At 37.4% G+C, this 13,524-nt stretch overlaps 1 protein-coding gene across 1 annotated transcript; it reads right to left on the bottom strand.

Annotated features, from left to right (window-relative positions):
- Nucleotides 1–272: 272 nt before the first annotated feature.
- Nucleotides 273–12,723, bottom strand: slc43a3a (solute carrier family 43 member 3a). The gene is made up of 13 exons (XM_041983292.1): nt 12,419–12,723; nt 11,233–11,550; nt 7,692–7,821; nt 5,066–5,112; nt 4,019–4,095; nt 3,788–3,880; nt 2,795–2,934; nt 2,576–2,718; nt 2,169–2,312; nt 1,938–2,045; nt 1,674–1,860; nt 696–819; nt 273–564 (listed from the first exon to the last, which is right to left on the bottom strand). The coding sequence occupies exons 2-13, from the start codon at nt 11,423–11,425 to the stop codon at nt 421–423; spliced, it is 1,530 nt and encodes a 509-aa protein (XP_041839226.1). The 5' UTR covers nt 11,426–11,550; nt 12,419–12,723; the 3' UTR covers nt 273–420.
- Nucleotides 12,724–13,524: the final 801 nt, after the last annotated feature.

Below are 13,524 nucleotides of genomic sequence, written 5' to 3'. Positions count from 1 at the left end.
AAACCTAATAATACAGAATATATTGGTGCCATAGAGAATTTTGTCTTGGACTCAAGTGTCACCTTATTTTATCTCTTTTTTTTTCAGTACATGGATTAAAATGATATAATGTATTCAATTAAACTCTAAAGACCAAAAGTAAATTTTATGGGCAAAATTTAACTTTTGAATGGATGTCTATGGAATTTGGGGCCTAGTGGCCATCAGTGGTATAGCAGTATAAGGCGCTTTGCACACATGCAACATTAAAAAAGAGAAAAAACTCATAATTCGCCCCAAGAAAAGAAAAGAAAAATCTGTTAATTTATTATGAACACATTTTTTAAATAAAATATTGTTTTTATTTTCAAATAAAAAACAATGATTTAAACTAAAAAATATTCTACAACCTAAGATATAAAACTTCTAAACTAACAGTCTTTACATTTTTGCTTCAGCCAGTTTGGATTCCTCTTCAGTGTGAGAGTTTTTCTCCCTGCTGGAAGCTTGTTTCTTGCAGTGAATGAAGACATAAACAGGATGGATAAACACCAGCAGGGTGAGGACAGTGAGGAAGACGTCCACCTGGAACAGATATATAATCAGACAGAGAAATAAGTGCATTAAATGCCACATTTCATTTGTACTCCCTCTGCCTGCATCCTTGCTTCACAATGCATATTTTTTAGAGATTCAAATCTCCACTGGTTGCTTACATAGAAGGGATCTCCATTCAGAGGTCCTTTAACCAGGGCGAAACAGGGGTACTGCAGCAGGGAGAAGACAGCAGACAGAGACATCACCAGGCCATACAGCTTCCCAAAGTGGCGGGCTGGAAAACTAAGACAAAATTAAAAATGTTGGGTTACAGTTCATGCTTGATAAAAGATTCTGCTGTTAATAAAGATGTATTTAATCTTATAAATTTTTGCATCTTCTCTTTTTTACTGAGTTTTTTAAAACCATGGGACTGGACGGAAAAATAAAGGTCAAAATATTTGCACCAGCAGCAGCCAGGATATTCTGTTGCTTTGTCCTGAATAAACTCAAGAAACACTAGAAACCTGGTCCGACTTCAACACTGTCATCACTCTTTTAGTTCCCTAAACAAACTTTAATGAGAGTTACAGTTATGTTTCCATGTACTTGTTGCTGGTGTTGATGATGGTCATGTTTTCCCAGTTTGTCTTCTTGTAGGTGCTCCTGATAATTCTCTGCCTTTTCTTACAGAGTCCATTAGATGTTTTGTGGTTAAGTTCCTTTAAGAGTGTAGCAGGTTGTGTAGTTTTCAGTTCTGGTTGTATAGATGTTACTGATGCATTCTATCTTTTTTTTTTTTTATCTTTGTCTCATTTCTCTTCCTCACTCTCTCACCCTGTCAGGTCCAGCATTAACATATAATTCAGTAATAACAACCAAATTGAAAAAATAAAGGGTAAGACTTAAGTGTTAAAGGGAGTCAAAACCTCATTCACTTTATATCCATTAAGTCCCCCTTGGTAAAGCATATTTGTTTGCCACAACACTGCAACCAGATCATAATTTATCAGTTAATCAAAAGTGCTGTATTTACTTGTCAAATGTGGAAAAGAGTATAAAGCAAATGAGGGTGGACATATTACCTAAAAACTACTTAAATCATTAACTTGACTTCCACCTTCTTAATAGTATGGGTGTGTGTGCCAGCCACTCACGCGATGCTAATGAAAGCTGCGTTCCCCCCGTAGAGGAAGGACCGATTGAGGACTTGCAGGACGAAGGTGATGTACTGCAGTGGGAGGACAGGAATGGAGGCGCATAAGGAGAAGAGGAGGCACTGCAGGGATGTCAAGAACAGAGACAAGCAGGAGGAGCGCAGGTCCACCTCCTGCTCCGATTCTCCTACATCAGGAGGAGAAGAAGTGAGGAAAGCTGTTGTGGTTGTGCATAAAATTACAGCTGCAACATCAGGGACTTACCAGCAGCTCGAGGCTTTCCCTTGTGTCTGTCCAGGATGAGTCCGTTCCAGGGAGCGCACAGGACTCCACACAGTTGGGTCATGGCAAAAGCATTGGTGTACTGACTCACTGAAGGAGATGTTGTGTGGCGGACGGAAGATTTAAAAGCTGAGTTATGGTCAGATGGTGATGATTATACAAGAAGATGAAAAGGTGAATGAGAAGAGCAGGAGAAAATGCGGGGAAGGTTACCGAGGTTGGGGTTGTTGTTAGCCAGCCGGCTCAGCATGGGGTTCAGAGTGCCGATGAAGAGGTAGTGTCTCAGCTGCATTATGGACAACCACAGCAGATGCCACAGGAAGAACCAGGAGAAGACACAGCTCTGGAAACTCATTACTGAACACATATATTTATATTACACCTTGTTATGACTTTTCATTTTGTTATTAGCATGTAAAGCGGAAATAAAAAGCTCAAGATTAAAAATAGACATCAAATCACAATCAGATTTTAATTATTACAAGATCTATTTTCACTATTCTTTTCTCCACATTTAAAAAAAGAACAGATGTAATGATTTGAGTGTTAATGAATCAATCAAATTCAACCCCCCAGAAGCTGCCAAGCTTCAATTTTAAGGTGATGGTGGTAATAAGAACCTTTTCCCGTGTCTTCGGTCTGTGTCCCGTCTTCTTGTGTTGTATTTTCTTTCCCAGTGAACTCCTGTGAAGTTGTCATTGCAGCATCCCTCGTCCTCTCAGCCTGCTCCACATTGTAAGTGTTGGCCTTTCCACAGTCCATCCTGAGCATCAGAAAAACTGTTATGTCTCATCCATGAAGATGATCTGAATAACCTCAGGGTTATGTAATATTCTCACCCATAGGTGTAGTGCTGAGGCAGAGGGTAGGGGATGTGGGTTTTTGGCATGAGCAGGAAAGTCCTCACCACGTGAATAATGCTGCACAGGGACAACACGAGGAAGGAAGAACGAAGAGAAATTCCCTGTTCATACAGAACCTGAATAGAAGTGGGATAAATAAATGTTGGTGAATTCCTCACCCGGGTCATTCCGCAACATTTAAGGTCAATTTTGACTGTTTTGAACATTTGCTGTATTATTTATTAACCAGTTCACAGATTAATGTTGTGGTTGTGATCCATTGATTATGTTAAGCAGCCCAAACCCAAAAGCAGCAAACAAGGTCCATATCATGATGCTACCCCCATCATGTTTTACAGTTGGGAAATCATTTCTAAAGATGTGATGCAGGGTTTTGGTGTCTCCAAACTTTTGTTCATAAAACAACGCTCTGACTTCTGACAAAAAACTTTGTTTAGGGGAGTTGTGGCTCTCCTGATCTTGGACAGATGGTGGACTTATAAACATGAACATCAATCAATGTAAGAGAAAATGCAGCAGCAGGTGTTGAGCTCAGGTCAGGTCAGTTGCTTCTAGAGAGGATAACAGTGCTCCTGAGACATGACAAATTAATAAAGTAGAAGCCTACTCACATCAGGGAAAACATTTAACTCTAATGTCACCCATATATTAACATTATATCGCAGAGGATTATATACCTTTTCCACTCACAAATACGCTATCTTATTTTTTATTATGAAATAAATACATTAGTTGATTTTCTTTTTACATCTACATTTAAGACGTGTTCAAATGTGATGATATTTTAGGCCACAGTTATAAAGAAATATAGACATTCTTGACATTTTTGTAATAGGCTGTAATAAAATTATACTCTGACAAACATTTCTGTAGGTTATTAACAGTAGGTTGGTGGGGGTGTCAGTACGATCAAAGCCATAAGAAAGCATTAAGTTAGAATGATATCATTATATTCTGTCAGTGCTTTACCTTGATGATGAGGAACACAGCTGATGAAGAGTCGAAGGCTCCGTTGTAGAGTGTGATGATGGTGGAGCGATGAGCAGCAAACAGGTTCCCCACCTTCCCAACACACAAAACCACAACAGAATTTATTTGTTTCTATAAACCTACAAAACCATATTTCTGTTTGACGTATATATCAAATAAATTTTTTTTAAATGCTAAAATAATCATAGAGAAAGAGTCTGGAGTATTTACCTGCATGTTAGTGATAAGGAGCAGAATTCCTCCCACAGTGATGCAGGATAAGGCTGGGAAAAGCATCACTGAAAGTGCTACCAAACAGTTCAAAACAAAGTTTAAAATAATACCTTTGAGTTGAAATTGTGTCTTTGAATTTGTAGTTATTAAATAATAACAAAAATGGCTACATATTTTAGTAAGCTATAACAATTCACAGATAAATCAGCATAATATTGTTATTGCCAGTTTATTCTCACTATCAGGTCCACTTTACTACTTTGGTCTCAAGCTTCCACTTTAAGAATTGAGTTAACAGAGCTTTGTGACATGGTGCATTATCCTGCTGGAAGTAGATGTCAGAAGATGCTCCACTGTGGTCATAAAGAGATGGACATGGTCAGCAACAATACTCAGGTAGGCCGTGGTGGTTAAACCATGTCATGTTGGTACTAAGGGGGCCATAGTGTGTCAAAAATATTCCCCACATCATTACCCCACCAGCAGCCTGAACCGTTTATATAAGGCAGGATGGATCCATGCTTTCAGGTTGTTTCCACCAAATTCTGACCCTACCATTAAATTGTGGAGCTAAAATGGAGACTGTCTGATGTGGTCTTCTGCTGCAGTAGCACATCTGCTTCAAGGTTGGACATGTTGTGTATTCAGAGATGCTATTCTGCATATGTTGTTTGGAACCAGTGCTTGTTTGGCTTCTCGTTGTCTTTCTAACATCTTCAACCAGTCTGCCCATTCTCCTCTGACCTCTGCCATAAACAAAACATTTTCATCCAAACCACTGTGGCTCACTGGATTTTTTCTCTTCTTCAGACTATTCTCTGTAAACTCTAGAGATGGTTGTGTATGAAAAACCCAGTAGATCAGCATTTTCTGAACTACTCAGACTAACAGCCATGCCACGTTCCTATGATAGTCCAATGGGCTATTTGTGATAAACTATTGAACAGGTGTACCAGATAAAGTGTTCGGTAAATGTAAATCCTGCTAATTTCTTTGTAAACTTCAGCTGAAGTGATTGTATCGGTTTTATATGTGTGCACCTACCTGCACTAGAGAAGGCCACAAGAAGCGTTCCAGTGGTGTACAAAGCTCTGCAGGGAGAAAGATTACTTAGAGGACAAACATCAATATCTATCTATCTATCTATCTATCTATCTATCTATCTATCTATCTATCTATCTATCTATCTATCTATCTATCTATCTATCTATCTATCTATCTATCTATCTATCTATCTATCTATCTATCTATCTATCTGTCTGTCTGTCTGTCTGTCTGTCTGTCTGTCTGTCTGTCTGTCTGTCTGTCTGTCTGTCTGTCTGGCTGGCTGTCTATCTATCTATCTACTTTTTATTAGAGTTGATTTTGAATCATGTTCATATTTTATTTTATTTTTTACTTTGAACTTTTCTTATAATTTAAGTTCTATTTCTACTGTTTTTAGTCGTCTAACCTTTCTGTTTTTATTACAAAGCAGTTTGTTAAAAACTTGTATTTGGAAGGTGCAATATAAATTTGCTTCTAATCCAACCTTTAGTTGAATCAGCTGGAAATATTCTATAAATATGAAAGCTGGTATTTCCTTGATTACTTGTTTCATGGCTTTAAGCAGAGTTAGTCTTGTCTGGTTCATGGTTGGGTTTCTTCACTTGTTCTGTCACCTAATCTAAAAAGATGCATTCAAGTGTACTGCAATGAATAAGTAACTTAAAATGTTAATGTAAAACAGAAAAGTTCTCTAAATCTTTATTCCTAACAGTCTTGTGGAGGAAAAAGATTAGAGAACAAGCATAAGTTCATAAATGTAATGCCAGAATAAGGAGGACACTTTAATTTCTATTAGATGCTTTCTAACAGCATGTCTGTATTTTAATAGTTGGAAAGTTTCATGTCAAAGCAGTTTCTCTGTTCATGCTGTGACTGAATTAAAGCTAAAATTAATTTCTGTAAAGTTTATAAAAACACCTATCAGGCCAGAAATCTGGGTGTATTGATGGACTCAGACCTAAACTTTAAAAAACACATTAAGGGAAACACGAAGTCAGCCTACTATCACCTTAATACGGAAGTGTGGAGCTGTCACCCAAATAAAAAGAAAACTGGGACCATATCACGTTATAACGTGATAAGTTTATTGTAAAAACATGGACCACATTCGTTGTTGTATGGGGAAACTGTGCATGCTATGGCCAGAGAAATGCCTAATTTACCAAATGGGATTAAGCTGTACAGGATTGGACAGGTTTGGTGAAGCTTGGAGGACACTGATAATGCTGACGTTGCACTCAGACAGGACCACGTCTTTGTGTCTGCAACTTATTTCTCCCAGTCCCAGCGGTGCATATAGCCATTATAATTTTCATTTCTATTTTCAGCCATAGGCGTAATCACTGGTTCATGTTATTAACTAAAAGCAGTGCACACTTTATGGCAACTCAGACGCACACGCTCTCACTGTGCGCATGCAGGTGACGCACATTGCTCATAGCTGTCTCACATTTCGGTGTGTACAACAATAAACCAGTGTAGGACAATCAATCATTAACAAAAATAACTGAAATATTTCTGCTTGATGAGAATATTTTGCATAAAATGTATTTTGCTACAATATAGGTCACAACATCTGCTACGGTACCGGCTGCTTTCATTCATGTTCTTACAATAACATTTATCACGGTATACCATGATAAGGTGTTTGTTTTTTTTATTTAGGTGACAGCTCCACACTTCCGTACCTTAAGAATATATCAAAGGTAAAAGATCTGATGTCTCAGCAGGACCTGTAAAAACTAGTCCAGCTTTCATCTTTAGTCGGCTTGATTATTTTAACAGTGTTTTTAGAGGTTCTACCTAAAAAATCAATTAGACACCTGCAGCTTATTCAGAGCTCTGCTGCTCGAGTCCTCACAAAGAACAAAAAAGTGGACCACATCTGTCCACCTCTGAGGTCTTTACATGGCCTGTTCGTCAGAGAATAGATTTTAAAGTTCTGCTGCTGGTCTATAAAGCTCTGAATGGTTTAGGACCAAAATACATCAGTGACCTCTTAACCCAGTATGAACCTGCCAGAGCCCTCAGGTCATCTGGATCCAGTTTCTTATCAGTTCCCAGAGTCAGAACCAGACATGGAGAAGCTGCATTCAGCTTCTATGCTCCACATGTCTGGAACAAACTCCCAGAAAGCCTCAGATCAGTTTATTTAAATCCAGTTTAAACCTGTTCTCTGCTGCATTTCAATAGGTTTTATTTGAAACTTGATAATGTTTTAATATTATTTTATCCACTGTTCTCTCTTTGTCCTCTTTCTTTTGTTTTTAATGTTAAATTATGTTTCTTGTATTCTGTAAAGCATTTTGAATCACCCTGTCATTGAATTGTGCTCTACAAATAAACTTGCCTTGTCTAAATAAAAAAAAGTGGTCATATGAGGCGGTGTGTAATCTCTCTGCCTCTGTAAGGAACTCCCTGTTTTTATCAGTTTAATCTTCACTGACCCTTCCTCCCACCCTAACTGTAAACGGTGGAAATAACTGAAATATACATTTAGGTTTTTGTACTAAATCATTTAATTTGACTGTTAAATTTTGACTTTTAATTAGTTGGAAATCAAAGCTTTTACGGCCTCAGACTGCAGCCTAAATAGAGAGAAGGAAAGGTGACATGAACTCACATTCCCAGCAGCCTGGTCACCACTGTGCCAAACCGGTCAAACAGGTAGCCATTGACCAGACTCAGGAAGTTGTTCAGGAAAGAGGCGATTGTGAAGACCAGAGAAAACTGCTCATCTTGGCCCCGACAGTCTATTAGAAAGAGAAAGACAAACACATAGACATTATGACAAGCTGCGCAAACTGGAACAAGCTTACACATGGAAATATTTTGGATTTATTTATATTTATAAAGGCATTTTGGTGACACCACACAGTTAATGAAGGTTTTTGAATGTTTTTATGTTTTCAGTTTTGCACTCTGACTATTCAGTTGTCAGTTATTTACTGCTTAAGTTAAATATCTCTCCAACTTTCCAAGAAAGGTATACTTTTTCATTTGCCATTAACCAAAGCTGTATAATGAATAAGGGCTTAAAATACAAAATCTCAGCTTCAATTTACAGGTATTTAGATCCAGAGTTTAAATATTAAAGCCATACTACATAAGTTTCCATTCTTAAAACGTTGTGCTTCGGTCTTGTTTTGATGGCACGCTGACATTCATTATGTACATTACAGTCATTGCTGACCTGCAGTATCCAGAGGCTGAGAAACTGCACTTCACAACTTCTTGTTCCAACCATGTTAAAGTTTTGCTTTACGGCATCACATCACAAACCAGCAATTGGATATCAACACACTAGCCGTTTTGAAGGCACACCATGGCTAATTCAGCAAATGAAACACAAGAGAACTTTATCAGAGGAAGTGAGGAAAAGAAAGAGAGAAAGTGACACAGCAAGAGTCAGTATCAGGTTAGCCTTTACTGCAGGGATCTCCAACTCCAGTCCTCGAAGGCAGGTATCCTGCAGGTATTGGATGTGTCCCTGCAGCACCACACCCGATTCAGATGAATGAGTCATTGACAGACTTGTGGAGAACTTGACAACAAGCTGCTGGAGATCCATTTTATTTGAATCAGGTTTTGGAGTAGAGAAACATTTCCTGCAGGACACTGACCTTCGAGGACCGGAGTTGTGATTCCTGCTTTACTGGTTGGAGGGAGTTAAGAGAAGAGACAAGATGCAAGACAGATTCTGAATTAACCTTCATTAGGGGGCACCAAAGTGTAAACGTTCAGTAGTGCTGCTTTAAAGAACTTTACTTTGTTCTATTTTATTATAATGTGGCCAAACAAAAAAAGATAAATTAAATTAAGCAAAAAGAAAAAGTTATTTTTCATACTTGTCAGAAACTCTTTGGAGGCACTGACTAATATCTGGAATCCAGTGACTTCAAAGAACTGGTCTCCTTTCTTTGGTTTTGCCAGAAACTTGGAGGAGCTGCATGTAGTTATCATTTGTTTGTGGGTGACCGACTCAAGGCGATCATGTGAGAGGCAGAGTACACTCTAGATGTGTCAGCAGCTCATCATAGGGTCATTATGTTGGATATTCCATGTTTCATTGGTGCCACTGAATGTTTCGTGTCATTGTCCAAATGTGCTGTAAAGCAATGTTTAATCACTTTTATCTCTGGACTTCAGAATTCACCCCCTGGTTCTGTTTTCAGTCACATTATTAACAAACAATAGTGGCTCAGAGCTACTGGAAGCTCTGAGTCAATCACATGATAACAGGTCATCATGTGATTTATCATTGATGGATGTTTTGGATCATGAGCCATTGAGTATTCTATGTATTTGTTTTTTCTTTTTTAATTTTGGAATAGGTTGCATCTTTGTAGAACAGTGTTTCAGAACTTTTCTGGCTTTTTATTTATTTATTTATTTATTTATTTATTTATTAGCTTCTAAGGCATTACTGATAAAGTGTAATCTGCCCAAACTGTTTTTGAGACTCAGTCATACATTGAATGCAACTTGTGGTAAAGCTTTATCTTTAAAGTAGACTTAAATAATGTTAAGTTAAATTCTTCATTTGCTTGGATCTTATGATGAGGTTGTGTTTGTTTACCATGCAAAAACACCCTTTTATCTCCCTCCCTCGTTACTTCCTGAATGTCCAGCTCTCTTTCAAGAGCTGACCAGTGTTCCTTAGTTTTCTCTGAATGTACTAAATCGATAGTTTGCTCATGCATCATGCTCCTGTTATCTCCTTTGTTCCACTGAAAGCCCTGTTTTAACCAGATGCTGAGTTTTTATATGCTTGACTGATAAAGAAATAAAAATCTAAAGGAAAAGCTTACATCTGTTCGAGAGACAACTTGACACTTTTCTTTTCAATTATATTTGAACCACCAAAAAAGAAATTCAACACTGTGAATATATATATATATAAAAAATCAAATAAAAAAATTGTGTCATGGTCCAAATGTTTCCAATTACTCCCTACAGTAAGATGATAAATGAGCTGTAACCCTGCTATGAACCTATACCAGCACACACTGCACTGAGAATTTTGAGTATGTGTATCTGAAATGTATGTAATGGATTTGAAGTAGGAATGCACTGATACCAGTCGAGTACAAATACAAGTACTTACATTTGAGTACTTGCCGATACTGAGTACAGTTATATTCTTGGGATGTCAAGGTACTGGGTACCTCCTGGTATGTGAAAGCACTATATAAATAAAGTTTGATTTGATATGAACACTAATAAATCTCATTACAGTTCACTGGTGAGGAGATTGGACCAGAATAACTGCATGGTAAATTGTGTGATATATCACATGGGTCATTTCGCTGCCAGAAATGGTCAGAATCCTCATAAATAAAGAAGATAAAGTGTTTTTTTAGTGAAATTTGTTCACAGCTGTGACAATGTATTTATATGCCCAAAACCAGCTTTTCTTCCCAATATAATGCCAAATTCGGATTTTTATAATAGCATTAGTGATTATTTTGTTTCTGAACATCCGATGATGAAAATCACCAATAATCTCTTTGCATTAACACATTAATTTTGACAGCCCTTGTTTTTCCACACTGGTATCAGGTTGTGTAATATAGGAACACTTCTATAAATACTAAGTACCTGTACTACACGCATATATCGAACTGATGCTTGATGCTGGTATCAGTGCATCCCTAATTTTAAGTATTGTATCTTTTAGTTTATTATTTATTTTTTAACTTTATCTTTTGGTTAGTTATTTTTTTGTATTTGTTATAGTATGCACCATTACCTGAGTTATTTTTTATTTATTGATCATGTTATATGGCAGAACAGAAATAAAATGTTCTTGTATCCTTGTAGTATTTCTCTGCTTTTGCTTGTATGATCAAACAATTGGAAATGGTTGTCTTCTCCATGTAAACTGCCCCAAAGTTATTATTTTTTAATGCTATAAAAATCAAATTGGGTTGAAAGGATATATATTTTGGTGATTTCTGGTCTGATATCTTTGTTTACTTGCTGCAGTTTAAAGATATGATTCCTTGTGCTTTGTGAAAATGTCTTCCATCTTCTACTCTGAAGTTTTAAACTTAATTCATGTTGACTTTTTAAAAAGAACATCAAGTTAAAAATCTAGAGTTCAACCAGCAGGGACCCTTGAAAAAAACCTCATCACTCTCAATGACTCTAGAGATGCTCACCTGTCCCAGGCAGAGTGCTGTTGTTGTCTGATGGGCTGCTAACACACAGGTCACTGAAGTATCCGTCATCCTTCAGCACAAACACTAGGGAAGCATAACCGAACACCACACCAGCAAAGCACAGGCACTCCAACATCCCAGAGACCAGGGTCAGCCAATAGCGCAGCCTGGTACCAACCACGCACCCCTGCATGGTTCAGTCCTTCTCACCCAACACAGTCTCCAGTAGTGTTTCTTTTATCCTGAGATAAAGCTGGTGTTCACTCGTTAGTTTTCTGCAGCTCTCTTCAGCTCATCCAACAGCCTGCACAGATCGTCCTACAACAGATTAAAAACATGCAGCAGACATTTATTTCTTTGTCTTGTTTCGGTTACAGCTCACACAACAAGCTGTTGACTGTGTGAAAACTATAATAACATCATATCTGTTAGCATCTGCGTGACAGATGTGATGACAATGTACGATACAATCAGAGCTGCTAAAATAAGTGGATGACTAGATAATAAAACACTGAGATTACACTGGGATTAGTGTGTATATTATTTACACACTAGCAGCAAAAACTTAGTTCACATAAGCTTGAGTCACATCAGCATTACTGGCTCATTTTAACCACAACACTATTTGCTAAACTGGAGCAAATAAAAAGGTTTCAAAGTATCTGAAATTTGCCTTTGCCTAACTCATGACATCTGAGCTAAATATTATATTTGTTTCTCCACTTTAGCTGAAGTCAGTTAAGTTCATATTTTGGTCCATTAATGGCTCTAAATGAACAGTCTCATTAAATTTAAGATTAACTAACTGAAAATATAATTAAAAGACAAGTAAGACAAATATAGCATAAGAAATTGCTTATTACATGAAACTATGTGTACATTAACAGAGATAATAACACTTTTCCCCTTTTTAAACACTCCCTACCGTTCTCATGTTAACACAAGCCTACAACATGCGGACAGCAGATAGTGGCTGTTATCAACAGGAGGTACTGACTGTAATCCAGATTAGTTGGCTTAAGCTATATGTAATGACACACAGCTAAACAATGCTACAAAGTGCTTCCAATCTGGCTCTAAGATGCGACCATAAAATGTTTTAATAACGTTTCCCCGCTAAACACATGGGTGGAAAATAAATAGTAGTATATTAACCAAAAAAAACTGCTGTATGGAAGGAACTCACCTCAGTGTTGTGTGAACTTTGTCCTGAAACACAACTTGTCTGACTACATTGAGACTTCCTTAACCATTTCTGAAATTATGTTAAGAAATCTCCAGGTGGACCAAATGGAGAAGACTTCTTGTGTGTGGTCTCTGCAGAGCTAAGATGCGCCTCACACCAAGACGCTCAGTGGACGCTCTCTCTCTCTCTCTCTCTCTCTCTCTCTCTCTCTCTCAGTCTCTCGCTCTCACTCTGTCCACAGATCAGTCATAATCTCTGAGAGACAGCCGTTGGACAGCTGTTTTCATTAGTTCCTTAACAGGCTAATATACTGGTATTGGCTGCTTGACGAGTTTTCTATCTATTTCCTTTTTCCTCACTTCTTTCAGGGAAGTTATGAAGTTATGAAGTCATGAAGTCATGAATAAAAACAGCTCCAGGAGCCCCCTGCAGGTTCAGCTGATTAATGAATTATTGAATGTAAGAAAGAGAATAATTTAAAATAAGTTTTATTTATATTTATGAATTATCAGATTTTTTTTTTGGGGGGGGGTTATAATATATGTATTATAATGTACAGTATAATTGGCTTGCATGCTGACAGTAACTGCGTTATCAAGTGGGTTTAAACACTAAGAGCTACTTTTGTTTATGTTTATTGTTTGTGTGTGGGTTTCTGTTACTTTGGTTGTTGTTGTGAAACCTGTTGCTGACTTGGTTATGTTTTTAAGAACTCATTGTCAGCTTAGTTTACCTATAAAAGCTGTAGGAAATTATCTGTTGTGTTATCTGTACAGGTGTAGCAGCTGTCTGGTGTTAGGTTGGATTGAAGCGTATTTGCTTCTGTCTTTGTCTCCTCTTCCTTTTTTATAACCTCCTTTTTACTTCTCTTTGTTATTCTCCCTTTTTTCTGCCCCCTCCGGTCAGGTCCAGCAAGATTACATAAATTCCATAATTAATTATAAATAAGTGAAATGAAAAAAAAAAAACAAAACAAAAAAATTAACGAGAGGAGCCTTGTGCATAAAGCTCCCCTTGGCAAAGCAAATTTGGTTGGCATAACAGCAGCCAGACCATCATGCTGGACAGGACAAGTTATATTAAAATAAATAAATAAACAAATAAAT

Source organism: Melanotaenia boesemani, chromosome 4 (assembly GCF_017639745.1).
Source record: "Melanotaenia boesemani isolate fMelBoe1 chromosome 4, fMelBoe1.pri, whole genome shotgun sequence".
Lineage (NCBI taxonomy): Eukaryota > Metazoa > Chordata > Actinopteri > Atheriniformes > Melanotaeniidae > Melanotaenia > Melanotaenia boesemani.
This window is presented reverse-complemented; position numbering and strand designations above follow the sequence as displayed.

Excerpts from the sequence above, each read along its gene's own strand:
- slc43a3a (XM_041983292.1), bottom strand. The coding sequence starts at position 11,425 with ATGCAGGGGTGCGTGGTTGGTACCAGGCTGCGCTATTGGCTGACCCTG. Across the intron at positions 3,881-4,018 it reads TCCTTATCACTAACATGCAG|GTGGGGAACCTGTTTGCTGC; the intron begins GTAAATACTCCA and ends TGTGTTGGGAAG. Across the intron at positions 820-1,673 it reads GCAGCTTTCATTAGCATCGC|TTTTCCAGCCCGCCACTTTG; the intron begins GTGAGTGGCTGG and ends ATTTTGTCTTAG.